This window comes from Phycodurus eques, chromosome 6 (genome assembly GCF_024500275.1).
Source record: "Phycodurus eques isolate BA_2022a chromosome 6, UOR_Pequ_1.1, whole genome shotgun sequence".
Classification (NCBI taxonomy): Eukaryota; Metazoa; Chordata; class Actinopteri; order Syngnathiformes; family Syngnathidae; genus Phycodurus; species Phycodurus eques.
Genome location: NC_084530.1, coordinates 3,297,261 through 3,319,652, shown reverse-complemented (window position 1 = coordinate 3,319,652; position 22,392 = coordinate 3,297,261). Strand labels below are relative to the sequence as shown.

At 41.4% G+C, this 22,392-nt stretch overlaps 2 protein-coding genes and 1 non-coding gene across 7 annotated transcripts in view; 2 read left to right on the top strand and 1 right to left on the bottom strand.

Moving 5' to 3' along the window:
* The window catches only part of LOC133403861 (E3 ubiquitin-protein ligase DTX4-like), a 36,749-nt gene extending 27,697 nt beyond the window's left edge, over nt 1-9,052 (top strand). For all 3 annotated transcript variants that reach the window (XM_061679223.1, XM_061679225.1, XM_061679224.1), the window contains exons 5-12: nt 3,652-3,713; nt 3,850-4,011; nt 4,128-4,189; nt 4,285-4,451; nt 5,495-5,648; nt 5,757-5,846; nt 8,345-8,443; nt 8,540-9,052. In XM_061679223.1, coding sequence (XP_061535207.1) covers nt 3,652-3,713; nt 3,850-4,011; nt 4,128-4,189; nt 4,285-4,451; nt 5,495-5,648; nt 5,757-5,846; nt 8,345-8,443; nt 8,540-8,671 — 928 coding nt within the window. In that variant the 3' untranslated portion in view covers nt 8,672-9,052. The remainder of the gene's footprint in view (nt 1-3,651; nt 3,714-3,849; nt 4,012-4,127; nt 4,190-4,284; nt 4,452-5,494; nt 5,649-5,756; nt 5,847-8,344; nt 8,444-8,539) is intronic.
* A 5,472-nt stretch (nt 9,053-14,524) lies between these two features.
* trnae-cuc (transfer RNA glutamic acid (anticodon CUC)) lies at nt 14,525-14,596 on the bottom strand. Its single transcript has one exon. It is a non-coding gene; the product is annotated as a tRNA-Glu (tRNA).
* Nucleotides 14,597-20,690: 6,094 nt separating this feature from the next.
* Nucleotides 20,691-22,392, top strand: part of patl1 (PAT1 homolog 1, processing body mRNA decay factor) — a 47,758-nt gene continuing 46,056 nt past the window's right edge. For all 3 annotated transcript variants that reach the window (XM_061678395.1, XM_061678396.1, XM_061678397.1), the window contains exon 1: nt 20,691-20,780. In XM_061678395.1, the coding sequence (XP_061534379.1) occupies nt 20,766-20,780 (15 nt within the window). In that variant the 5' untranslated portion in view covers nt 20,691-20,765. The remainder of the gene's footprint in view (nt 20,781-22,392) is intronic.

Sequence of the window (22,392 nt, the reverse complement as noted above, 5' to 3'; positions counted from 1 at the left end):
GCACGTCTTTTTTTTTGTCTATTGTCTGTCGTTTAAGCTTTGTGTTGGATTCAAGGGCTATAAAGTCATTACTTTCACACTAGGCTTTTCAGACTAGGTGACGTGAAGTTGGAGTTGTGATGGAATGGCTGTGGCGCGCTTCTTTGCATTATCATAATGAGGATATCTTTTGTGTGGCTATTGGGTAGACAGCAAATACCCAATTGTCTACACCCCCTCGCAATTCTGCAAAGGGATATAAATATATATATATATATATATATATATATATATCTCAGGGGTGGGGGATATGGACAAATAAAATCAAAATGTTTGTGTTTGTTTTTTTTACTTTTTATTTTACAATAAAGACAATACCCTAAAGAAAACGACATAAATCTCTACTTGCTTTCCAGAACATATATTGATAGACACAGCTTTTCAGAACCACAGCTCTTTTTTAAAAGCACTTCATACATCTGCAAAACATTACACAAGAACATTGTATGGCAATATTTAACAATAAATAACTTAAATATGTCCAGGCTGTATACAGGAGAATATGCCAAGTCAGGTTTGCACAACAGTATTTTAGTTTGGCTTTTGGTTAAAAAAATTATAAAGGAAATAAATGTAGGCGGCACGGTGGCCGACTGGTTAGAGCATCAGCCTCAAAGTTCTGAGGACCGGGGTTCTGTCCCCGGCCCCGGCTGTGTGGAGTTTGCATGTTCTCCCCGTGCCTGCGTGGGTTTTCTCCGGGCACTCCGGTTTCCTCCCACATCCCAAAAACATGCATAGTAGGTTAATTGACAACTCTAAATTCCCCGTAGGTGTGAATGTCAGTGCGAATGGTTGTTTGTTTGTATGTGCCCTGCGATTGGCTGGCAACCAGTTCAGGGTGTACGCCACCTCCTGCCCGATGATAGCTGGGATAGGCTCCAGCACGCCCGCGACCCTAGTGAGCAGAAGCGGCTCAGAAAATGGATGGATGGATGGAAACAAATGTAAAAAAATTAAGATATCAAAATGCAAATTTTAAACTAATTAAATATTTTAAACCAAATAGACATTTTTGTCACTACAGCAGACATTGTCATACAAATTCGGCTAGAACACTGCAGAAAAAAATGTAGTTTTTTTTTTTCAGCGTTAACTTGTTTGTGTCATATAGTACATGTTTGCTAAATGACTAGCGAGGGTTTGCTGGGTGTTTTGCAGAATTTCTTTTCTTGAGCGGAAGTCGTGGATGGATGGAAACATTATTCATCCTATGAGGGGATATGAGTTTTAAAACCTTTCCACATGACTAGGTGTTACTTATGAAGAGTGAAATGAAAAAAAGATCAAGCTTTACACGCGTAATTTTTAAACGATATGTGATTTCCCCCCCCCCCATTCCCGGTGACAAGTTTAGCAGCTGGTATTGGTACTACAGTAGAGGGTTTATATAAGTCAAGCAGTGGGTGATCGGTGACGGCTTATTGAAATATTTACTTCCAAACAGCTGCGGCAATAGGGCTATGCTAGCTAGCTCCTCCATTAAGGCTTCTTTATACTCGCGCGGACGGCGACCGCGCTGACGTCACTGTGGCTATCTAGCACGTAGTTTTCCTTTATACTCGAGCCGAACCCACGCGTGCAGTTTCGAAAATGTACTGCAGTTCACCTCCAAGTCGAGGGTGTCGCTACTGCTGGTATTGGCTAGGACACCACATGGTGGAGTTTCCTCTGCATTTTTTTTTTTTGCCATTTCCGATAGCCATTTTTACTTTCAGTAACAAGGAACAAAGCAACAATAATAGCAACCATGGAACAGTGTCTGCTAGAACAAATGGACCTAGATGACCAGATGATACGTTTAATTATGCTGCAAAGTCGATCGAGAAGGCGGTGGCGTCGATGGTATGTAGAACCAAGGGGCAAGGCTGATTACGTCATCAAAGCTTGTGACTAAAACAGACCAATCACGAGAGATGATCTCCGAGGCTTTCGCCGCGCAGCAACAGTTTCTGCCGTGTACGCAGCAGGCTACACAGATGGGCCGCACGGAGCAATTCGCCGGTCTTGTGATGCAATGCGGGCGTTGTCGACCGCGGGAGTATAAAGAGGCCTTTAGTCTCACCAGCAGTCGGGATGACTGGCAGAGGAGTTTTCTTTGTTCGCGTTTAAACTGGCCACATTTAGAAAGCCGGCACGAACACCAAGTGGCCGGTGTCATTATTCTGTTGGCCAACAAAAAAACTAACTAAACTAAGTCGGTCAAGTGAACTCAGCTTCGTGCACAGACACAGAAAGCCTTTTAAAGGTAAACCAACAGGAAACAACAGATCATCACAGCAGATTATCGCCACCGTTCTGGTTGTCACACTATTTTTACTTTTAATAATTACAATTTTTCGGTGTATTTTTATCACAGAAGCATTCATTCATTCATTTATGTTCTGTACCGCTTCACTAGGGTCGCGATCGGGCCTATCCCAGCTGACTCTGGGCGAGAGGCGGGGTACACCCTGAACTGGTCACCAGCCAATCGCAGGGCAAATATAAACAAACATCCATTCGCATTCACATTCACACCTATGGGCAATTTAGAGTTTTCAATTAACCTACCAGGCAAGTTTTTGGGATGTGGTAGGAAACCGGAGTACCCGGAGAAAACCCACACAGGCACAGGGAGAACATGCGCACTCCTCTCAGGTGAGGCCGGATTTGAACCCGGGTCCTCAGAATTCTGAGGCAGATGTGCTAACCAGTCGGCCGCCATCACAGAAGCACACTTTTTAAAATCTCCAACAAGTAGGTTATGTTTCATCGTTTTGTAGGATTCCACAAAAACTACTGAAGCAATTTTCCTGAAATTCTCTGGAGGTTTGCAGTACCAAGAAACAAGTTGCTACATTATAGTGCAGATCTAGAAATGTTCTCTTCTTACGGCCACATGACAACTCCGTAATGGCCACATCTACATACAGTAGTGTGGAGTCTAATAACATCCTAAATGTAATCGAAATTGTCGTTAATGGTCAGATTTTAGAGGCATTATTAGTTGTTATTCATTGTTGGCGTTGGGGTTTGCAGTGGTGTAAAATGGCACCACATAATCGTAATAGTTGAAATATTTCTCTAATAACTTGCATTTATATCGTCTTTTCAGTTATGCAGAACGAAAACTCATCAAAGTCTGTATATGTGATTTGTCAGTGCGAGATGATTGGCTTTGTGACGAAGCAGGTAATCCCCAGAGAGCGGCTGTATGACGTCCATTTCTGAGCAGATGGAAAATCTGTGGATTAGCTCTGAAAAACACGCACACATAGCCCTCCTTGATCAGTCCTAGGCTCACTTACCATCAGACCGTGTCAGTGTGTTTTCTGATAGTCATACGAAGAAAGCAAGAGGAGAGACGCTGACAAAGAAGGAAGAAGGCGTGGGAGTACCAGATGTCTTTTTTGATTTGTTTTTTTTTTCCCCTTGATAGTCCCTTTTAGGTTTTTGGGGTTTTTTTTACCAAAATTTGTCGTCCCTGTGAGGTCAGCGTAAAAATGACAGTCATCTGTTTTTCAAAGTGAGGATGTAGCTCGTCTTAATTTATTAATTATTGAAAAGGTAGCCTGATGGAGACATAGTAAGAGACTAAAAACAACTGTTAACAATTGATGTCTTTTATTTCAGTGTGCCCACTGTGCCTGTAAAAAATCTGAATGGATCAAGTCCTGTTCACCCTGCACTGGCAGGTGAGATCTTACCACACACCCATTGACATATGTTGGAGCATTTTGGTCATTTCCATCAAAATGACAGAATATGACAATAAATGATCAAGAACCTTTTCCAACTCAATTCATTCAATTTCCTTTCTTTATATTTCAGGGATCACAGGAATTTTGATGAGTGCTGCTGCTCTGCCTGTGTGTCTTACAAGGCCTCCTAAACTTGTATTACACCCTCCACCTGTTAGCAAGAGTGACATTAAACCAGTGCCAGGCTTTGGCCACTGCTGCAGAAAGACCACCAAGAAACAGGCTCGCAAGGGTAAGCATGGTGTTCAAAGTACACCAACAGAGATTGAGCTCTGCTCGCAATAAACACATTTTAATACATACAGTACAGTACTTTAACATCTAAGTCTTCTGTAATTTTGTCTGCAGGTAAGACTCCAGAGGATGTGGTAAAGAAGTACCTGCAGAAAGTAAAGAGTCCACCAGATGAGGTCAGACTGGTTGCTATGCTTTCAGACCAGATTCATTAAGAGATGGGGGAAGGGTGAGATTTTAAGTTCTTCATTCTTCACCGTTGCTCTTCCAGGATTGTACCATATGTATGGAACCTCTAGCGGGTCCTTCTGGATACAAAGGTCCAGGGGTGGGACCTGTTTCCAGAGCAGAATCTGTTGGGCGACTAGCACAGTGTGGACACCAGTACCACTTCCAGTGTCTGGTGGCCATGTATAATAATGGCAACAAGGACGGCAGGTAGGTCAAGAATATTCCTTTAGTGGATAAGTAAAGAGACTCTGACGCTGCATTTACATTGCAGGTCCACATGCAAAATTCAGATTTAATGCCCATATCATATTTTTGGGACAGTCTATTGAAACGTATATTTCTAGTGACACGTATAGGACTGCTTTTACATTCATGGAACAAATAAAATGATCCACATATACAGATGCCAAATGTGCACCTAAATAACTCCACAAGTGTCAACTCTGAAGAGAGACAACACGGAAGCAAACAATAACCAATGAATAATACACACATTAAACGTTAGATACCGTTTTGTTGGCCTGGACTGACTCTCAAGCCCCCACCACCCAGGCCCACGATCCCCAAATGATATCAATTAATGATTGGCACACCTCTAATGTACTGTATTTACACCATATTTAATGGTCTGTTTTAGCTGTAGTTTAGTTCAGCGTGTTTTTTTTAATGCATTTATTTGTGTTGTTTGAGTAGATGCAGGTGTGTATATGTCAACGATTAGTGTATTTCGGATAGTGAAGCTTGCATGGACGCAGTATATCTGATATGTCCGGCTGCAGTCTCATTGGCAAATATCCAGTGTGTATCAGATTTTTATCCACATTTAAAAGAGATCTTATTCTGATCTATTTTATTTTTTATAATCTTCATAATTCCTCGAGGAGAAATTAAAGTTTATACTCTGATGTATTTTTGTGTTGCACATCACACATAAAACCAAATCACACACATGCAGGCGCACAAAAGTGCTGCGCCTCTTGAGCTGGGGTGTGAGGACAGTGCCTTCCTCAAGAGCATCACAACAGCAACCAGGAAGCAGACTACCATCTCTCTAGCAACTAGTTGCCATTTTTACATTTGTCTGCAGCTGGACCTCTAAAGCTCAAGTCCATACAGAAGAGCTTCTGCTGCCCCGATATCAGATTGCATGTTTTCTGTTTTTCACCCTCTTTGTGCTGCCATGACTCATATCTGAACTGAGTAGTGTAAATCTTGCCTTAAATATACCAATTGTCTCCCTTTTGTATCAGTCTTCAGTGTCCCACGTGTAAAACCATCTATGGTGTAAAGACTGGGAACCAACCAGCAGGGAAGATGGAGTACCATATTATCCCTCACTCACTACCAGGGCATCCCGACTGCAAAACCATTCGCATAATCTATAACATCCCACCAGGCATTCAGGTATTTGAAAAGAAGACAGAACCCTCACGAGTTAGTTTGGATTGCATCCGTATTCTGATAAAAGTGATGTTGATGATCATGGGATTTCCTCTTCTCGTTTGTGATCAGGGACCAGAGCATCCGAATCCAGGGAAGCCCTTCACAGCCAGAGGCTTCCCAAGACACTGCTACCTCCCAGACAGTGACAAGGGACGCAAGGTAAACATCCTTCACCTTGCTACAGCTGACCTTTGGACACGTGACTTTGTCGAAACAGTTTCGGGAAGGCCTTTTATTGTTCCGTCATGATTTTGCCCCACTGCATATAACGAGGTCCATAAAAGGCATAGTTGGATGTATTTGGTGAGGACGACCTGGCTTGGAGTGTCTTGTCTTTTACTGATGACTTATTGCTGGATGAGCTCCTAATTAACATAACACACACACACACACACACAAAACTAGGGTTGGGCATCGAGAATCGAGAACCGATTGGAACCGGGTCTAACGTTCCGGTTTTGCCGTCATCATTCAAATTTAAAAATTTCAGTTCAGTTTCAGTGTCAAAAGTTTAATTTAGTTAGGTAGTTCAATTTTTAAAAATGTATTGTTTTTTTAAAAATATGTATGTATAATTTTGATGATTATAGCTTTGACCGGTGGAATGGTGGATGACTGGTTAGCACATCTGCCTCACAGTTCTGAGGCCCGGGGTTCAAATCCCAGCCCCGCTTGTGTGCAGTTTGCATGTTCTCCCTGTGCCTGTGTGGGTTTTTTCCGGGTACTGTGGTTTCCTCCCACATCCCAAAAACACGCATGGTAGGTTGATTGAAAGACTCTAAATTGCCCGTAGGTGTGAATGTGAGTGTGAATGGTTGTTTGTTCATATGTGCCCTGCGATTGGCTGGCGACCAGTTCAGGGTGTACCCCGCCTCTCGCCCAAAGATAACTAGGGTAGGCTCCAGCACGCCCACGACCCTAGTGAGGATAAGCAGTACAGAAAATGGATGCCTGAATAGCTTAGAACTAGGGCTTTAACTGTAGAATCTTTTTAGAATCAATTATCCTAATAGGTATTTTGTCGAGTACTCGAGTAATTGCCCCCTCCAAAAAAAACATTTTATTTTTTTTTTCGGGGTTTTTTCTTTTTCTAATTTTTGCTACTCACATTAACATCCATTTTATTCTCATTTATGAGGGCTGGACATATCCTTAAACTGCACATGCTGGTCCTGAGTGTATGGTATAAACTGTACAGAATTTGAGACAACAAAATCAGCCTTTGCTAAACGGTTAGCATTCGCAATTTGCATTAGCGTGCTAGCAATTACCATCCATCAATTTTTCATACCACCTGTCTTCACTCGGGTCGCGGGCGTGCTGGAGCATATCCAAGCTGACTGTGGGCGAAAAGCGGGGTACACACTGAACTGGTCGTCAGCCAATCACAGGGCACACACAGACAAACAACCATTCCCACTCACATTCACAACGACGGGCAATTTAGAGCTGTCAATTAACCTACAATCCAACTCCACACAGGCGAGGCCAGATTTGAACCCAGGACCTCAGAACTGTGAGGCAGATGTGCTAACCAGTCATGCAGATGTGCTAACCAGTCATCCACCGTGCCGCCCACTAAGCAATTACCATTTTAGGTTGAAGAAAAATAATAATAATCCCGCTATCTTCCATTCATCTCACTCATGCATCTAATAGTGTCTAATAGCTTCTCTGTCATTTTTGGCAGTGCTTTTCCACTGGCCAAACAATGCGTCCGTCTGCAACAAATATCTGTGTAGTAAACATGGACAGTGGCCAAATGGTTCCAGGTGGCGCAAATATGCTTTTATTAATACTTTTTATTGCCTCGAGGCAGAAATTTTTAAGTTAGCCGATTAAAACAAACAAAAAAATTAATTCACAACCCTACTTAGAGCAAACGAAAACCAAAAAAATCTTTCTAAACTAGAATATTACGTAACAGTGACGAAATTGCTAATTATTTTGAATGTAGAAATTAGGCAGGAATTGGAATAGATCCATATCATGAATGAGTGCTGAAATAAATGAACTTTTCTACCATATTTTAATTCATTGAGATGTGTAATACTGTACACAACAGCAGATTGGCTTTAATCACATAAAATTATTTAAGAACTGGTGGTTGGGGGGAAAAATTTTGCTTCTGTGTTTGTACACAATACAGTACTGTTGAGTGCAAGTTTTCCTATTAAAAGACATGTAAAACAAAAGTTTGTGGAACGTAAACGCTAACGGGACAGAGACAAATAGCCTGCTGCAAGGACTACAGAGGGTGGAGGGATTGGAGGGAGGGATCCCTGAGAGAGAGCACACATTTTCAAGGGACAGCACGCGAATGTACTACTCTCTGTGGTTTTTGGCCTGATTACATGTCATAAAACCACTTAATATCTTTACATTTCGCTTCTATTATGTTTTTATGATTATTTTACAATATACTGCTACTTTATTTATTAAAAACAAAAAAATGGTGTTTCCTTGGAGGACTGGAACAGATTAATTGGATTTTCTTTAATTTTAATGGGAAAATGTGTTTTGAAATATGAATGTTTTGAGGTAAGAGCATGATCACAGAATGACTTAAACTCATATCTCAAGGCACTGCTGTAGTTTGGCAATTTTCATGTGCATAATTTATAATGTCATTCTGTCCTTCACTTATTTGCCACCAGGTATTGAGACTGCTCCTGGTAGCGTGGGACCGTAGGTTGATCTTTTCAGTTGGGACTTCAAGCACTACAGGAGAATCTGACACAGTCATATGGAATGAGGTACATTCTTGAGCTCATCCAATGTAGTTCATTGCTGAACTACATTGGAGCAATCATATCAGATTCCAGTGAATAAATGGTCCTCTTCTTCTCTAGGTCCACCACAAAACAGAGTTTGGTTCCAACCTGACAGGTCATGGCTTCCCTGACCCTGGACACCTAGACAATGTTCTGGAGGAGCTCCGAGCTCAGGGGATCACAGAAGATGATGGATTGACAGAAAATTGACAAGATATGACAAGGGGAAGAAAAATCATCCTCACCAGATAACAGAAGCAAGAAGCGGACAAGAGGCAGTCAAGTCTGGCAGTATTGTAAAGGGGCGCAGCAAACATTTGGAGTGTTTTTTGTTCAAATAACCACTTTTTTAAATATTGATTTTGTTACTGGTAGTGACCCTGTCATTCCAATGCTGTATAATTAAATACTTATTAAAGGAATGAGTAGAAGGAAAAACAGCCAGAGGAAAGAGGTGTTTTTTGCAACTCAGGATCTAGGTACTAAAAGTCCACAAGTGAAAGTGAAATGGTACTGATAACGAACAACCAAAACAAGTTTACTTTACTGAGTTAAATAGTAGAAGATGGTCTGTCTGAGTGGGGGGGGGGGGGGGGGGGGAGAAGGGACCAAGAGAGAAAGATGTCTGATGTGGGGGAGGGGACTGTAGAAAAACTGTGGCAGCAAGACAGAACAAGGGTTTACGAATGTAGTGTAGGGTAAGAGTAATGCTAACTTGTAAGGTACTTTACAGTTGCTAGACCTTTCATCACAAACACATCAAAAGCAATTAAGAATGATGGCGATAAAATTTTTCTACATTGCTCCCTCTTGTGTTTTTGTTGTTGTTGTGCTTCACTCAGTCAACAAGCCAATGAAGCACATTAAATCATCTAAGTTTAACATCACCTATCATTGTCACTGTATTGCTTTACTTTGTGGGGGCCAGACTCAGTACAGTTGTCACTGTGTATGAGATGACAACGAAACCAAGGCCCTTTCTCCCTTAGCTATCTTTGGTGTCTTACAAATGAGTTGCTGAGGTACACACAAAACTTAGATTACACAAAGGTACCAGAATTTACTTGCCTACCTAATACTGTAATATGTATAAATTGAATGAATGTTTTTTTTTTTTTTTTCCCCCCCCTCCTGTGGTACCACTGTAACTCATCCAATGAGGTAACTTTTCAGCACGGTGTTTTTCCTTTGCTGACAGCAAATGAGCATGTTCAATACTGTGAGATTTTCATTCAGCTTACTTCTTATCACCTTCTCTCTTCCAGCAGCAAGTAATAATGCATTAGCCAGTTCCTGTTTTGAGGTCTGTAAATTGCCGATGATCTTAATGGTTCGAGTGAGTGCCTGTGTGTTGCGAGAGAAAAGCTGTGTACTGTGTATACTGCCAACATGCTCTGAGTAAAGAGTATTAGCTATTTCTTTTTTATTTTCTGTTGTAATATCTAATTTGGCAACTTGGAGGAGGATGATGGTACTCACGATGGTTATTCCTGTTATGTTTTTCCTCCTGGTATTGTTATAATGTGAACTGTAGCTACAACTTTTATGTACAGTAGTATATTGCTGACATGATCATAGAGTTAATAGGCTTTGTTGTACATTTGTGTATTCGTCATGTACTTTTTGTTAGTATTGGTTTACAAGTTTTTAATACAATAGATTTTTTAATTTTGTTTGCATACAGAAGTGAGGCTGATTTTTACACATTATTTTTTTAGATGTTTTGAGAAAGTCAAAGGGTGATTATCTTGGATTGATGTTGTCATAATTGTCCTTGCAGTTTGTCCTCTTGCTCTGATGACCTAAACGTGTACATCATATTGTAGAGATCTAATACAACCCCAATTCCAATGAAGTTGGGATGTTGAGTTAAGCATGAATAAAAACAGAATACAATGATTTACAAATCATGTTTGACCTATATTTAATTGAATACACTACAAAGACAAGATATTTAATGTTCAAACTGATAAACTTTATTGTTTTTAGCAAATAATCATTAACTTAGAATTTTATTTTATCATTAACTTAGAATTTTATGGCTGCAACACGTTGCAAAAAAGCTGCAGAATGTGGTTTGGCATTGTCTGGCTGAAATAAGCAGGGGCGTCCATGCAAAAGACATTACTTGGATGGCAGCATATGTTTCTCCAAAACCTGTATGTACCTTTCACCATTAATGGTGTCTTCACAGATGTGTAAGTTACCCATGCCATTGGCACTAACACAGCCCCATACCATCACAGATGCTGGCTTTTAAACTTTGCGTCCATAACAGTGGTTTTCGGCCTTGCCGCTTACAATCTACGGTCTAGACCGTAGATGATGAAATCCCTAAATTCCTTGCAATTGTACCTTGAGGAAAATTGTCCTTAAACTGTTCGACTATTTTCTCACACGCTTGTTCACAAAGAGGTGAACCTCGCCCAATCTTTGCTTGTGAATGATTTAATTCAGGTAAGCTGCTTTTATACCCAATCATGGCATCCACCTGTTCCCAATTAGCCTGTTCACCTGTGGGATGTTCCGAACAGATGCTTGATGAGCATTCTTCAACTTTCTCAGTCTTTTTTGCCACCTGTCCCAGATTTTTTGGAATGTGTTGCAGCCATAAAATTCTAAGTGAATGAGTATTTGCTAAAAACAATAAGGTTGATCAGTTTGATCAGTCTTTGTAGTGTAGTAAATTAAATATAGGTCAAACATGATTTGCAAATCATTGTATTCTGTTTTTATTTATGTTTAACACAACGTCCCAACTTAATTGGAATTGGGGTTGTGCATCCATTGTTTAAACTATTTGAGTAAAGTGGAAAAGACAAGTAACTCATTATTCAAGTCATGGTCCTCCTTTTAAAGCAGATTTATTTGCCATTAGCAGTTCGTCCAGATGGCAATCGTTCATCCTCCTGATGTGAGCTCTTGGGATTGTGTTTGTACGATTGGACTCAGAAAAAAGTGTCGCCTATGGGAAGGACAATGTGTAGTTAGAAAAATGCTAGCATATGACTGATTAATACATGTAAAAATAAACAATGTATGAAACCTCAACATGTACAGTGTTTCCAATTGAATTTTATTTGATTTGGAATTTTATTGTTGATACTTATATGATTTACCGTGTCATCGTGTCAATAGATAATGATCACGCTTTGTGTATTTCAAGGATTCAACCATTCACACTTAACAGCACACACCAACGGTGGGTGGAATCTGAACCCACCCTTTTTGGTAACATTTGCGAATTGTGTTAATGGTTTTTTGTGTGTATGTTCACAATTGAAGTTACTTTTAGACATACCTGTCAAAAAAACAAAACAAAAAAAACATGCACCCACATCAAACAACATCTTATACTGCTTGGGGATCCGGGGGAATGCTCGGCGCTAAAATAACAACTAAACACTGTAATTTCATTGTGCAACCTGCTTTAAGTCACTAAATCTCACCTCCATGGCGACGAATTAGATCTACTTCAAACAAGTGTCATTTTCACGAAAGACGAAGTGTATAAGTAACGAGAAGACCCTGCTAATCGCTAAGCTGATGTGAAATGTACTAGAGTAGCAAAACACCAGAAGAATATCTGCTTAGGTGGTACAGTACTACAATATTAACAGAAGTCTGGTTGGAACCGTGTCACAGTGGAGAGAAACCAACTATGAACAACAAATTAGCAGGTAAATTAATGTCGAGAGAGAAAAACAATACAACAGGCACATACGTTTGAAAACTGGAAATTAATCAGTATGTTACTGCATACGTCAGCCAGGAGGAGCCTATGAGGCGCCTTGAGATACGAGTTTAATTTGACTCGTAACTCAAAATATTCATCTCAAATCATCTTTCCCCATCGGAATGAATGGAAATGCTATTACTGTTTCACCCAGTGAAAGAGTCCCAGGGGTTTGTGCCTGCGGACACATGCAAGTGAATTGACACCGTTTTACATGCACAAAGACTGACAGAAGTGTCCTGTAATTGCTGTGCCTGCACCGTGGAGGGTGAGGACCCCAACCAATCAATCGAGGGGCGAGATCTGGTCCCGGGGTCGAACCGAGAGCAGCCCGGTGGACGGGACACGTACCACACCGGGGGATTTTTTTCTAACGCAATATATTCTATGATGAGATTTAGCCACTGATTGATGTTAATAGCTTGTTTGTTTTTCCAGTTTAATAGAATTGTTTTGTTAGCGGGAGCTAATGCGACAAGTAATGATTGTGAATATTTATTAGGGAGGTCGATTATGCTTAAGTCGCCAAGTTTGCACAATCGTGGGGATAATGGAATCCTGAAATTCAAAATCGCAGGAATGGTAGTAGTTGTTCGGAAAGAATAAAAAATATAGTATATGCATGTGAAAATTGTTATATTGTTATGGATATCTCCATGTGTTCCTGCACCATTTCTGTTCAAACATCTGTTCCTTAAAGAGTTATAACACTGCCACATACTGTAGATACTATTCATTAGCCCATCGATGGGTTTCCCATTATGTGTAAGCATTAAAATAGGGGACATTAAAGCAAAATTAGGTGCTGTAATCTGGGCTAATAAGGGATCGCTTGATAATCCATCCAGCAGTCCGTTTTCCGTACCCCTTTCCTCAAAATAAGCGATCATTTTTCAGAATTTTCATCATGTTTTTATCATCTGCTTTGCAACAAATCACCAACCTCATACATTGGTTAGCAGTATTGGTAAGTACTGTAGACTGAGGGCGGCACGGTGGAAGACTGGTTAGCACATCTCCCTCACAGTTCTGAGGACCATGGTTCAAATCCCGGCCCCGCCTGTGTGGAGTTTGCATGCTCTCCCCGTGCCTGAGTGAGTTTTCTCCGGGTACTTCAGTTTCCTCCCACATCCCAAAAACATGTGTGATAGGTTGATTGAAGGCTCTAAATTGCCCATTGGTGTGAATGTGAGTGCAAACGGTTGTTTGTTTATATGTGCCCTGCGATTGGCTGGCGACCGGTTCAGGGTCTACCCCGCCTCTCGCCCGGAGATAGCTGGAATAGGCTCCAGCATGCCTGTGACCCTAGTGAGGATAAGCGGCACAGAAAATGGATGGACAGATGTACACTGAAGCAGCTAAACTGTCCTTCAACTACACTATATTCCCAAAAGTATTCACTCACCTGCCTTGACTCACAAAATAATTTAAGTGACATCCCATTCCTAATCCATAGGGTTCAATATGACATCGGTCCACCCTTCGAAGCTATAACAACTTCAACTCTTCTGGGAAGGCTGTCCACAAGGTTTAGGAGTGTGTTTATGGGAATTTTTGACCATTCTTCCAGAAGCACTTTTGTGAGGTCACACACTGATGTTGGATGAGAAGAAGATGTTGGCTTTCAGTCTCCACTGTAATTCATTCATCCCAAAGGTGTTCTATTGGATTGAGGGCAGGACTCTGTGTAGGTCAGTCAAGTTTATCCACACCAGACTCTGTCATCCATGTCTTTATCGGAATCAGAATCAGAATCATCTTTATTTGCCAAGTATGTCCAAAACACACAAGGAATTTGTCTCCGGTAGTTGGAGCCGCTCTAGTACAACAGACAGTCAACTTACAGAACACTTTGGAGACATAAAGACATTGACAAAAAACAATTGTGTAAAAAGATGCAGAGTCCTCTAGCACTTAGAGCAGTTCGAATGACTAATATTGCAATAGTCCGGTGCAACGACCATTGTGCAAAGGGCGCTGAGACTTCAAGGAGTGTATGCGGTTTAAAGTGACGAGTAGTGCGATCATCTGGGACAATGTTGGTTGTGCAAATGTTACAGATACTCCTCAATCGGTGTGCAAATGGAGCAGATGCTACTCTGGCATGAGTGGCCAGTATATGCAAATAGTGCAGCATGGCGAGACAACTACAGTGAGTGCACGAGTAATACATAATTGGCCCCACAGAAATGTGACAACGAACTCAAGTCAAAAAACTTTCCAGGTTGTTGTAATGGAATTATAGGTTAGCTGTTTAAGAAGTTGATCGCAAGAGGGAAGAAGCTGTTGGAATGGCTACTAGTTCTAGTTTGCATTGAAAAGCATACTTCCCTGACCGGGAATCGAACCCGGGCCGCGGCGGTGAGAGCGCCGAATCCTAACCACTAGACCACCAGGGATAGTGACCTTGCTTTGTGCACAGTCAGGTTGTAAAATGAAGGGGCCAGTTCCAAACTGTTCCCACAAAGTTGGGAGCATGGAATTGTCAAAAATCTTTTGGTACGCTGAAGCATTCGTAGTTCCTTTCACTGGAACTAAGGGGCCAAATCCAGCTCCTGAAAAACAAGCCTACACTATCATCTGCCCTCCACCAAATTTTAGACTTGGCACAATGCAGTCACACAAGTACCATTCTCCTGGTAACCGCCAAACCCAGACTCGTCCATCAGTTTGCCAGATGGAGTGGCATGATTCGTCACTCCAGAGAATGCGTCTCCACTGCTCTGGAGTCGAGTGGCGGCGTGCTTTATACCACTGCATCAGACGCTTTGCATTGCACTTGGTGATGTATGGCTTGGATGCAGCTGCTCGGCCATGGAAACCCATTCCATGAAACTCTCTGCACAGTTCTTGAGCTCATCTGAAGGCCACATGAAGTTTGGAGGTCTGTAGCGATTGACTCGGCAGAAAGTTGGCGACCTCGTCACACAATGCGCCTCAACATCCGCTGACCCCGCTCTGTCAGTTTACGTGGCCTACCACTTCGTGGTTGAGTTGCTGTCATTCCCATACGCATCCACGTTCTTATAATACAGTTGACAGTCGACTGTGGAATATTTAGGAGTGAGGAAATTTCACGACTGGACTTGATGCGCAGGTGGCATCCTATCACAGTTCCACGCTGGAATTCACTGACCTCCTGAGAGCAGCTCATTTTTTCAGATGTTTGTAAAAACAGTCTACATGCCTGGGTGCTTGATTTTATACACTTGTGGCCATGGAAGTGATTGGAACACCTGATTCCGATTATTTGAATGGGTGATCGAATACTTTTTTCAATATAGTGTATCATTTGCCAGCACAGTGAGCGACTGGTTAGCACATCTGCCTCACAGTTCTGGGGACAGGGGTTCAAATCCCGGCCCCGCCTGTGTGGAGTTTGTATGTTCTCCCCGTGCCTGGGTAGGTTTTCTCTGGGCACTCCGGTTTCCTCCCAAAAACATGCGTGGTAGGTTGATTGAAGACTCTACATTGCCCGTAGGCGTGAATGTGAGTGTGAATGGTTGTTCGTTTCTATGTGCCCTGCGATTGGCTGGCGACCGGTTCAGGGTGTACCCCACCTCCCGCCCGGAGATAGCTGGGATAGGCTCCAGCAGCCCGTGATCCGAGTGAGGATAAGCAGTAAAGAAAATGGATGGATGGGTGTATCACTACCAGTTCCAGTGAGCTGAAAATAAAAATGTCAGCAAGAGCCATTTATACTTTTAAAATTTATACGAAAGCAAAAGCAAAGAAAATTTATGTATACAGCACATTTCATACACCAGGTAACTCAGTGTGCTTTACATGATTAACAAACTGCTTATGAACATTTAAACAAAGAGAGAGAACAAATAAGACAAATAAAAAAATTCAAACAACGTATAGTGCAAGAAATATAATTTAAAAGTGGAAATGCTCTAAAAAGCATGAGAAAAAAGAAGAGTTTTTAACCTGGACTTAAAAACATTCACACTTGCTGACGTCACTTCTCTTGGCAACTTATTCCATCTGTGTGCAGCATAATAGCTAAAGGCTGTTTCACCATGTTTGATTTGGAATCTGTGCTCCACTATTTGAGCTGAGTCTATCGACCTCAGAGCCCTGCTAGGTTTATATTCCATTAGCATTTCTTTCATGTATTCAGGACCTAAACCATTTTGTGATTTATAGACTAGTAGCAGAACTTCTATTACTATCTATTCTAAAGCTGACTGGGAGCCAATGTAAAGACTTTAGGTTTGGAGTAATATGCTCTGACCTCTTTGTTCTGGTCAGAACCCGAGCTGCAGCATTCTGAATGAGCTGCAGCTGTTTAATGAGCTTTTTGGGGAGTCCAGTCAGAAAACCATTACAATAGTCAAGTCTACTCCAGATAAAAGCATGGATGAGCGTCTCCTGGTCTGCTTGGCACATGCAAGCCTTCACTGTGGATATGTTCTTCAGATGGTAGGTGGCAGTTTTAGCAATTGATTTGATATGACTGTTGAAAGTCAGGTCAGAATCTATCAGTACACCAAAGTTTCGGACTTGGTCTTTCGTTTTTAAAGAGAGTGACTGCAGGTATTTACTAACAGTAATCCTCGTTTCTTTAATGCCAAAAATAATTATCTCAGTCTTGTTGTGGTTTAATTGAAGACAATTTTGGCTCATCCAGTTATTTATCTGTTTCAGACAGTGACACAACACCTCAATTGGACTATAGTCATCTGCATAGCTATGATAGTCAAAATTAAAGTTCTGAAGAATTTGACATATAGTATATACAGGCTGAACAGGAGGGGTCCAAGAACTGACCCTTGAGGGATCCCATAGGTCTTTGCCATTTGATGAGATTGAACACTTCCAATGGTTACAAAACGACACCTTTCCTCCAGGTAGGACCTGAACCATTTCAGCACTGTTCCATTTAGTCCTACCCATGTGTTCAACCTGTTCAGCAGTTTATTATGATCTACCGTATCAAAAGCCACACTGAGATCCAACAAGACCAGAATTGACAGCTTTCCCGAGACAGTATTCAACCTTATAACATTCAGCACTTTGATAAGACCAGATTCTGTACAGTGATGAGTTCGGAAACCTGATTGAAATCCGTCAAAAAGTCAATTTAAGTTCAAGAAATTGCTGAGTTGATTAAAAACTACTTTTTCAACAATCGTGGCTATGAAAGGGAGATTTGAGATGGGTCTATAGCCTGCTAACATGGAAGCGTCCAGCGTTCTATTTTTTAGAAGAGGACAAAGATTTTAAAAATGTTCTTGATAACTCTTGAACCCCTTTACAAACCATATCTGTCATTTCAAAGTGATTATATAGCAGATATAAAGCAATTAAATCGATAAATATGATCCAGAATGCGCCTTCTGCTTTTTGCATCCCGCGCCTTCCAGTCTTCGTCTCTTTCCGGCGCTGTGACGTAACACTAGCCAGACATTCTGTTCATTCGGCGTTGTATGCTATTGTTCCATGCTGTTGTTCGGGTCCTTGTATATTTGTTGTCGTATGATTCAGCGATTTCACAATGGTTTATTGTGTGGCATTTGGTTGTACAAACGGTTCAGGCAGTGGCAAGAGTTTCTTTGGCTTTCCAAGTGAAAAAGGAATACGTGACCAGTATATAGGCAAAGTCAATCGACAGGGGAAGAAACGTGGTAGCTATCAGAATCAGAATCAGAATCATCTTTATTTGCCAAGTATGTCCAAAAAAACACACAAGGAATTTGTCTCCGGTAGTTGGAGCCGCTCTCGTACGACAACAGACAGTCAACTGACAGAGAACACTTTTAAGACATAAAGACATTGAGAAAAACAGTCACTGAGCAATTAAGGGTTGCTAGTTATCTGGTAATGCTTGTACAATTATTATTATTTTTTTGACAATTGTGCAAAAAGACGCAGAGTTCTCTAGCACTTAGAGCAGTTCGAATAACTAATCTCGCAATAGTCCGGTGCAATGACCATTGTGCAAAGGGCGCCGAGACTTCAAGGAATGTATGCAGTTTAAATTGACGAGTAGTGCGATCATCTGGGACAATGTTGATTGTGCAAATGTTGCAAATACTCCTCAGTCAGTGTGCAAATGGGGCAGATGCTACTCTGGCATGAGTGGCCAGTATCGGTCAACAACAGATATGCAAATAGTGCAGCTAGGCAAGAGACTACTACAGTGAGTGCACGAGTAGTATATAATTGGCCCGACAGTAATGTGACAACAAACTCAGATGTACACCCTTCGTGTGTGCATGCTGGTGTGCAGTGCACATTGCTGGATGATGGCCTGTCAGATACGAGCACAGAGCTGGATGATTCCATGTTAGACAGAAATGTCCAAGATGAGGACTATTCTCCCGGTGATGAGGATCAATCTGTTGATGATGATGATGATGATGATGATGACGACGACAGTGAAGAAGAATGGTCAGTAATGAGGGAAGCTTGCAAATAAAACTAGAAAGTAGAATGTTTTTTGTATATACTGGAAGTATACTAGTTTATTTTTTTTTTGTAAATTACAGATACAGCTCTTGTTGTTTGTTATACTGAAGAACAGGGGCAAGACAAAATAATTCCCACTTCACACTTGATTTTTACAGGATTTCCTTGAAGGAGAAGGAGTCTATCTTTGATAGAAACCCTATTCGAATGCGGAAGTTTGTTGTTTTTGAATCGTACCTGCGAACACTCCTGGTAATCTGTGCTGTCTGTTCCAGCCCGTGCCTGGTGGCTATTAAAAACATTAGCGGAAGCCTTGCCATGTTCAAAGCAACATGCAGACATGGTCACATCAAAGAATGGTACACATTTATTGGTCAGCAGTATCGACCAAAGAGAACATGAGGAATGTCGGCAGAAGTGGATGTCATCGCCAACCATGTCATGAATGTTCACAAGGGCCATGGTGACGCATTTACAGAATGTCTGCATGATGAACTGGTAGAGGAAAGAGAATGGCTCATAAAAGGTAAAGTGAATCAAATAAATGCTACTTCTCTTAATTCTCTCCATCGATGTGTTCCGGGATCAAAAGCACATAAGGAACTGCTAATCATGATAAATAATAAGAGATGCTGCTCAAAGACATTGTCAACTTATCGCCTATTCAACCAACATCAAGCCTTGAAAGCCTGCCATAATGTCGTGCTGTACTTCGCTCCAAAGGCCTCCCATTTCTCACACAGGACAATGAAAGCAAGGTACTGTACATTAGGGGTGAAACTAAATATACAGTTCCACATAGCCACAATGTACATTGCTCATGTGTTTGAGGAGCAAATGAAATGTGCTAAATTTGTCGCAACTCTAAACTTGGCTACACAGCTGTCACTATCGAATATTTTTAGAATCGATGATTCCAAAATATTTGTATTCTTCTGTTTATTGTTGCTCCTGGTTGTTTGTATTTTAGGTTGCTTCTGTCAGCTTGACATTTCAATGCAAACTGCAAAAGATGGCAAGCGCGAAGGATGGGGAGCTACAGCGGAACATCTCTTACCCAAAAGGGAAGGATGGCAAGCCAGTGGCAAAGGAGGTCAAGGTGCCAATTACCTATGGTAAGTATGGTCAGCGTTGTATGTCTTTAATAACAATACTTGCTCCTTCAGATTTGTCTCAACATTTTAGTTGTAGACCAGGAGTGTCAAACTCATTTTTGTCGCGGGCCACATTGTGGATACGGTTTTCCTCAGAGGGCCTTTATGATTGTAAAACCATATCAATGTTTAATCGCCTCATCATATTCTTACACATAGACAACAAATTGATGGATAACTAGTTTTGAAATCAGAAGTCAAGGATAATGGTTTGTTCAACTATTGTTCAAGTAGTAACTGTAAAAGGGGTTTGGAGGCAAAACATGCTTACAATGGTTCATTACTATTTATTACTTATAAATATTACACACAAATTTGGAACAGATTTTAGCAAGAATCATGTAAGTTGACACACATGTTTTGTTTTCGCGGGCCACATAAAATGATGTGGTGGGCCGGATCTGGCCCCTGGGCCTAGAGTTTGACACCTGTGTTCTCGTCCGGCCACTGCTGGATGAAGTAATGCAAAGGAGACAGAAATTTCCAACCTTGGAGGTAGCTGGGGTTGATGCAAGCGAGATATCTGTGCCACGAAATGTTGTTGAGAAATGTGACAAAAAAAGAAAAAACTAAGTTCTGGTTTGATTTGACTTTTCCATATTTAAATCCACAATAATTGTAGTTCTCACTCTCCCACAGAGGACGTATTCTACGAACAACACAGGATGGCGGAACGCCCCTGCTTCGGACCGTGTCAAGGCCACCAGAGAAGGCCTTCCATCCTCCGTCATAACTGTACCTGAGTTGCTTTCTTTTACATAATGAATTGTTTTGCAAGTGACATTACAGATTAACTTTAAAATGCCGCATGTAGTTGCTGTTTGTCCACCAGCCAAGCGAATCAGTTAAGAATCAAGTTAATAATTGGAGCCCGTCGTCTGAATACGTGCTCGTTCACGTCATTTCCTAACGCAACGTTGACGTGAACGTAACAACTGCGTCACACGCGCGCCGTTTCACTGTTGATGCGCCGACATACCCTTAAATCCAAGGATAGATGTTTCGATTTCAGGTGAGTATTTTACCCGGAATACTAAATGGCCCGATTGTGGAAATATATTCTCGTGTAAAACGGAACACGAGCTCCAACTGCAGGATGTGTGCGAGGTGTTCGTGGAATCTTGCGACTTCCACATTCGCGGCCTGTGAAGCAGCCTGCTTGCCTGCTTGTAATGAGCCGCAGGAGGATGGAGAAGGAGACGCTGGCTTTGCCTGCGCACCGTTGGGATTCTCTCCATCTCCGGTTCCCCTCCATAGTTACCCCAACTCTGTATGCCATTGTTGTCTCGACTGGATGCCCAAGATGCTCATTGTTGGTTACTTTTCGGATTGAAATTGGAGGTCGTGCGTGATCCAAAATAACGTCAGGATTAGCATTGTTGCTAACGGCTTGTTCTGTTACCTGGACAGTGACACACTGACCAAGGGAATGCATAGATTCTCCACATTGGTTGTTATTTCTACATCGTGCTCGTGTAACTGGGGAGTCATTAACTTCTAAGTGAAACATCGGACACATATTTTAAGTCTGCGTTTCACAACACATTGGATAAGATCGTCCTCGGTCGTCTCACGCGTAGTTACCGTACTATATTCTATTGGCATTTTGGGAATTGGCATTAATTGTGTATTAATGCCAATTCCCAAAATGAACAAATAATTATCTCTCACATTTTAAACCTGAGCTTAAGTTCGCTTAATGCTACCCACCAGAGAAATCTAGCTAAGCAGCTAGAAATCAATGACAAGTAGCTAAACTTACATTAAAGCTACTTCGGTTGGATGCAGCCTTCAAAAGAAAAACGACGTTTTTTTTTTTTAAATAATTATAGATTGGGGCAAATAAACATTGAATTTTAACATATTTGGATAATCATGCTTCATAAAGTCACTGCAATATCAATGTCTAATGCAATGACATCACTGTGTTATTATTAACATAACTGTATAGTCTGTCCTAAACAAATGTACGTTGTAGTGGTTGGATTCGGGGAGCTATATCCCCACTCGCTATTGGTGATGACGTACACGAGCGAATAGCACATAAGATTGTCCTTGTACTATTCCCAATGAATAGTCCCCCCACCCAAAAAAAAGAAAATGTTATTAGTTAAAAACTATCTATTGAACCAGTAAGAGAGTATGCAGTCATGATTTAATTTATGACTGACGCAGTTTTAGCTGCTCTTTATACTTTGAAAGGGATTACTTTAACGAGGATCCCTCGCCGTAGTTTGACCGCAGGTAGAATCCAAAGTCTGTTTTTTTTTTTTTTTTGCTCGTCGATGCCATAAATCCTCACCGACCGGACCAAACTGCAGCATTTGTACTTAGCATGCTGGCTGCCGAGCCATACTAGTTCCACGCTGTGTTGGATCCACTTTCTCGCTTACACTCGCTTAAGTATGCCGCCTTTTTTTTTTTTTTTTTGCTCACTTTTCAAGTGAGCAAAAGTATCGGAACATGTGACTGATGGGTGTTTCTAGTTGCTCAAGTGTTGCCTTTTAGATTGATAGCTTAAACATTAGATCGTGCTTGTTTTTGGCTTTGGGTATCACCTGTGAAAACTGCATTTGCTGTTAAGAAAAGATGAAGACCATAGAGCTGTCCATGGGAGAAAAGCA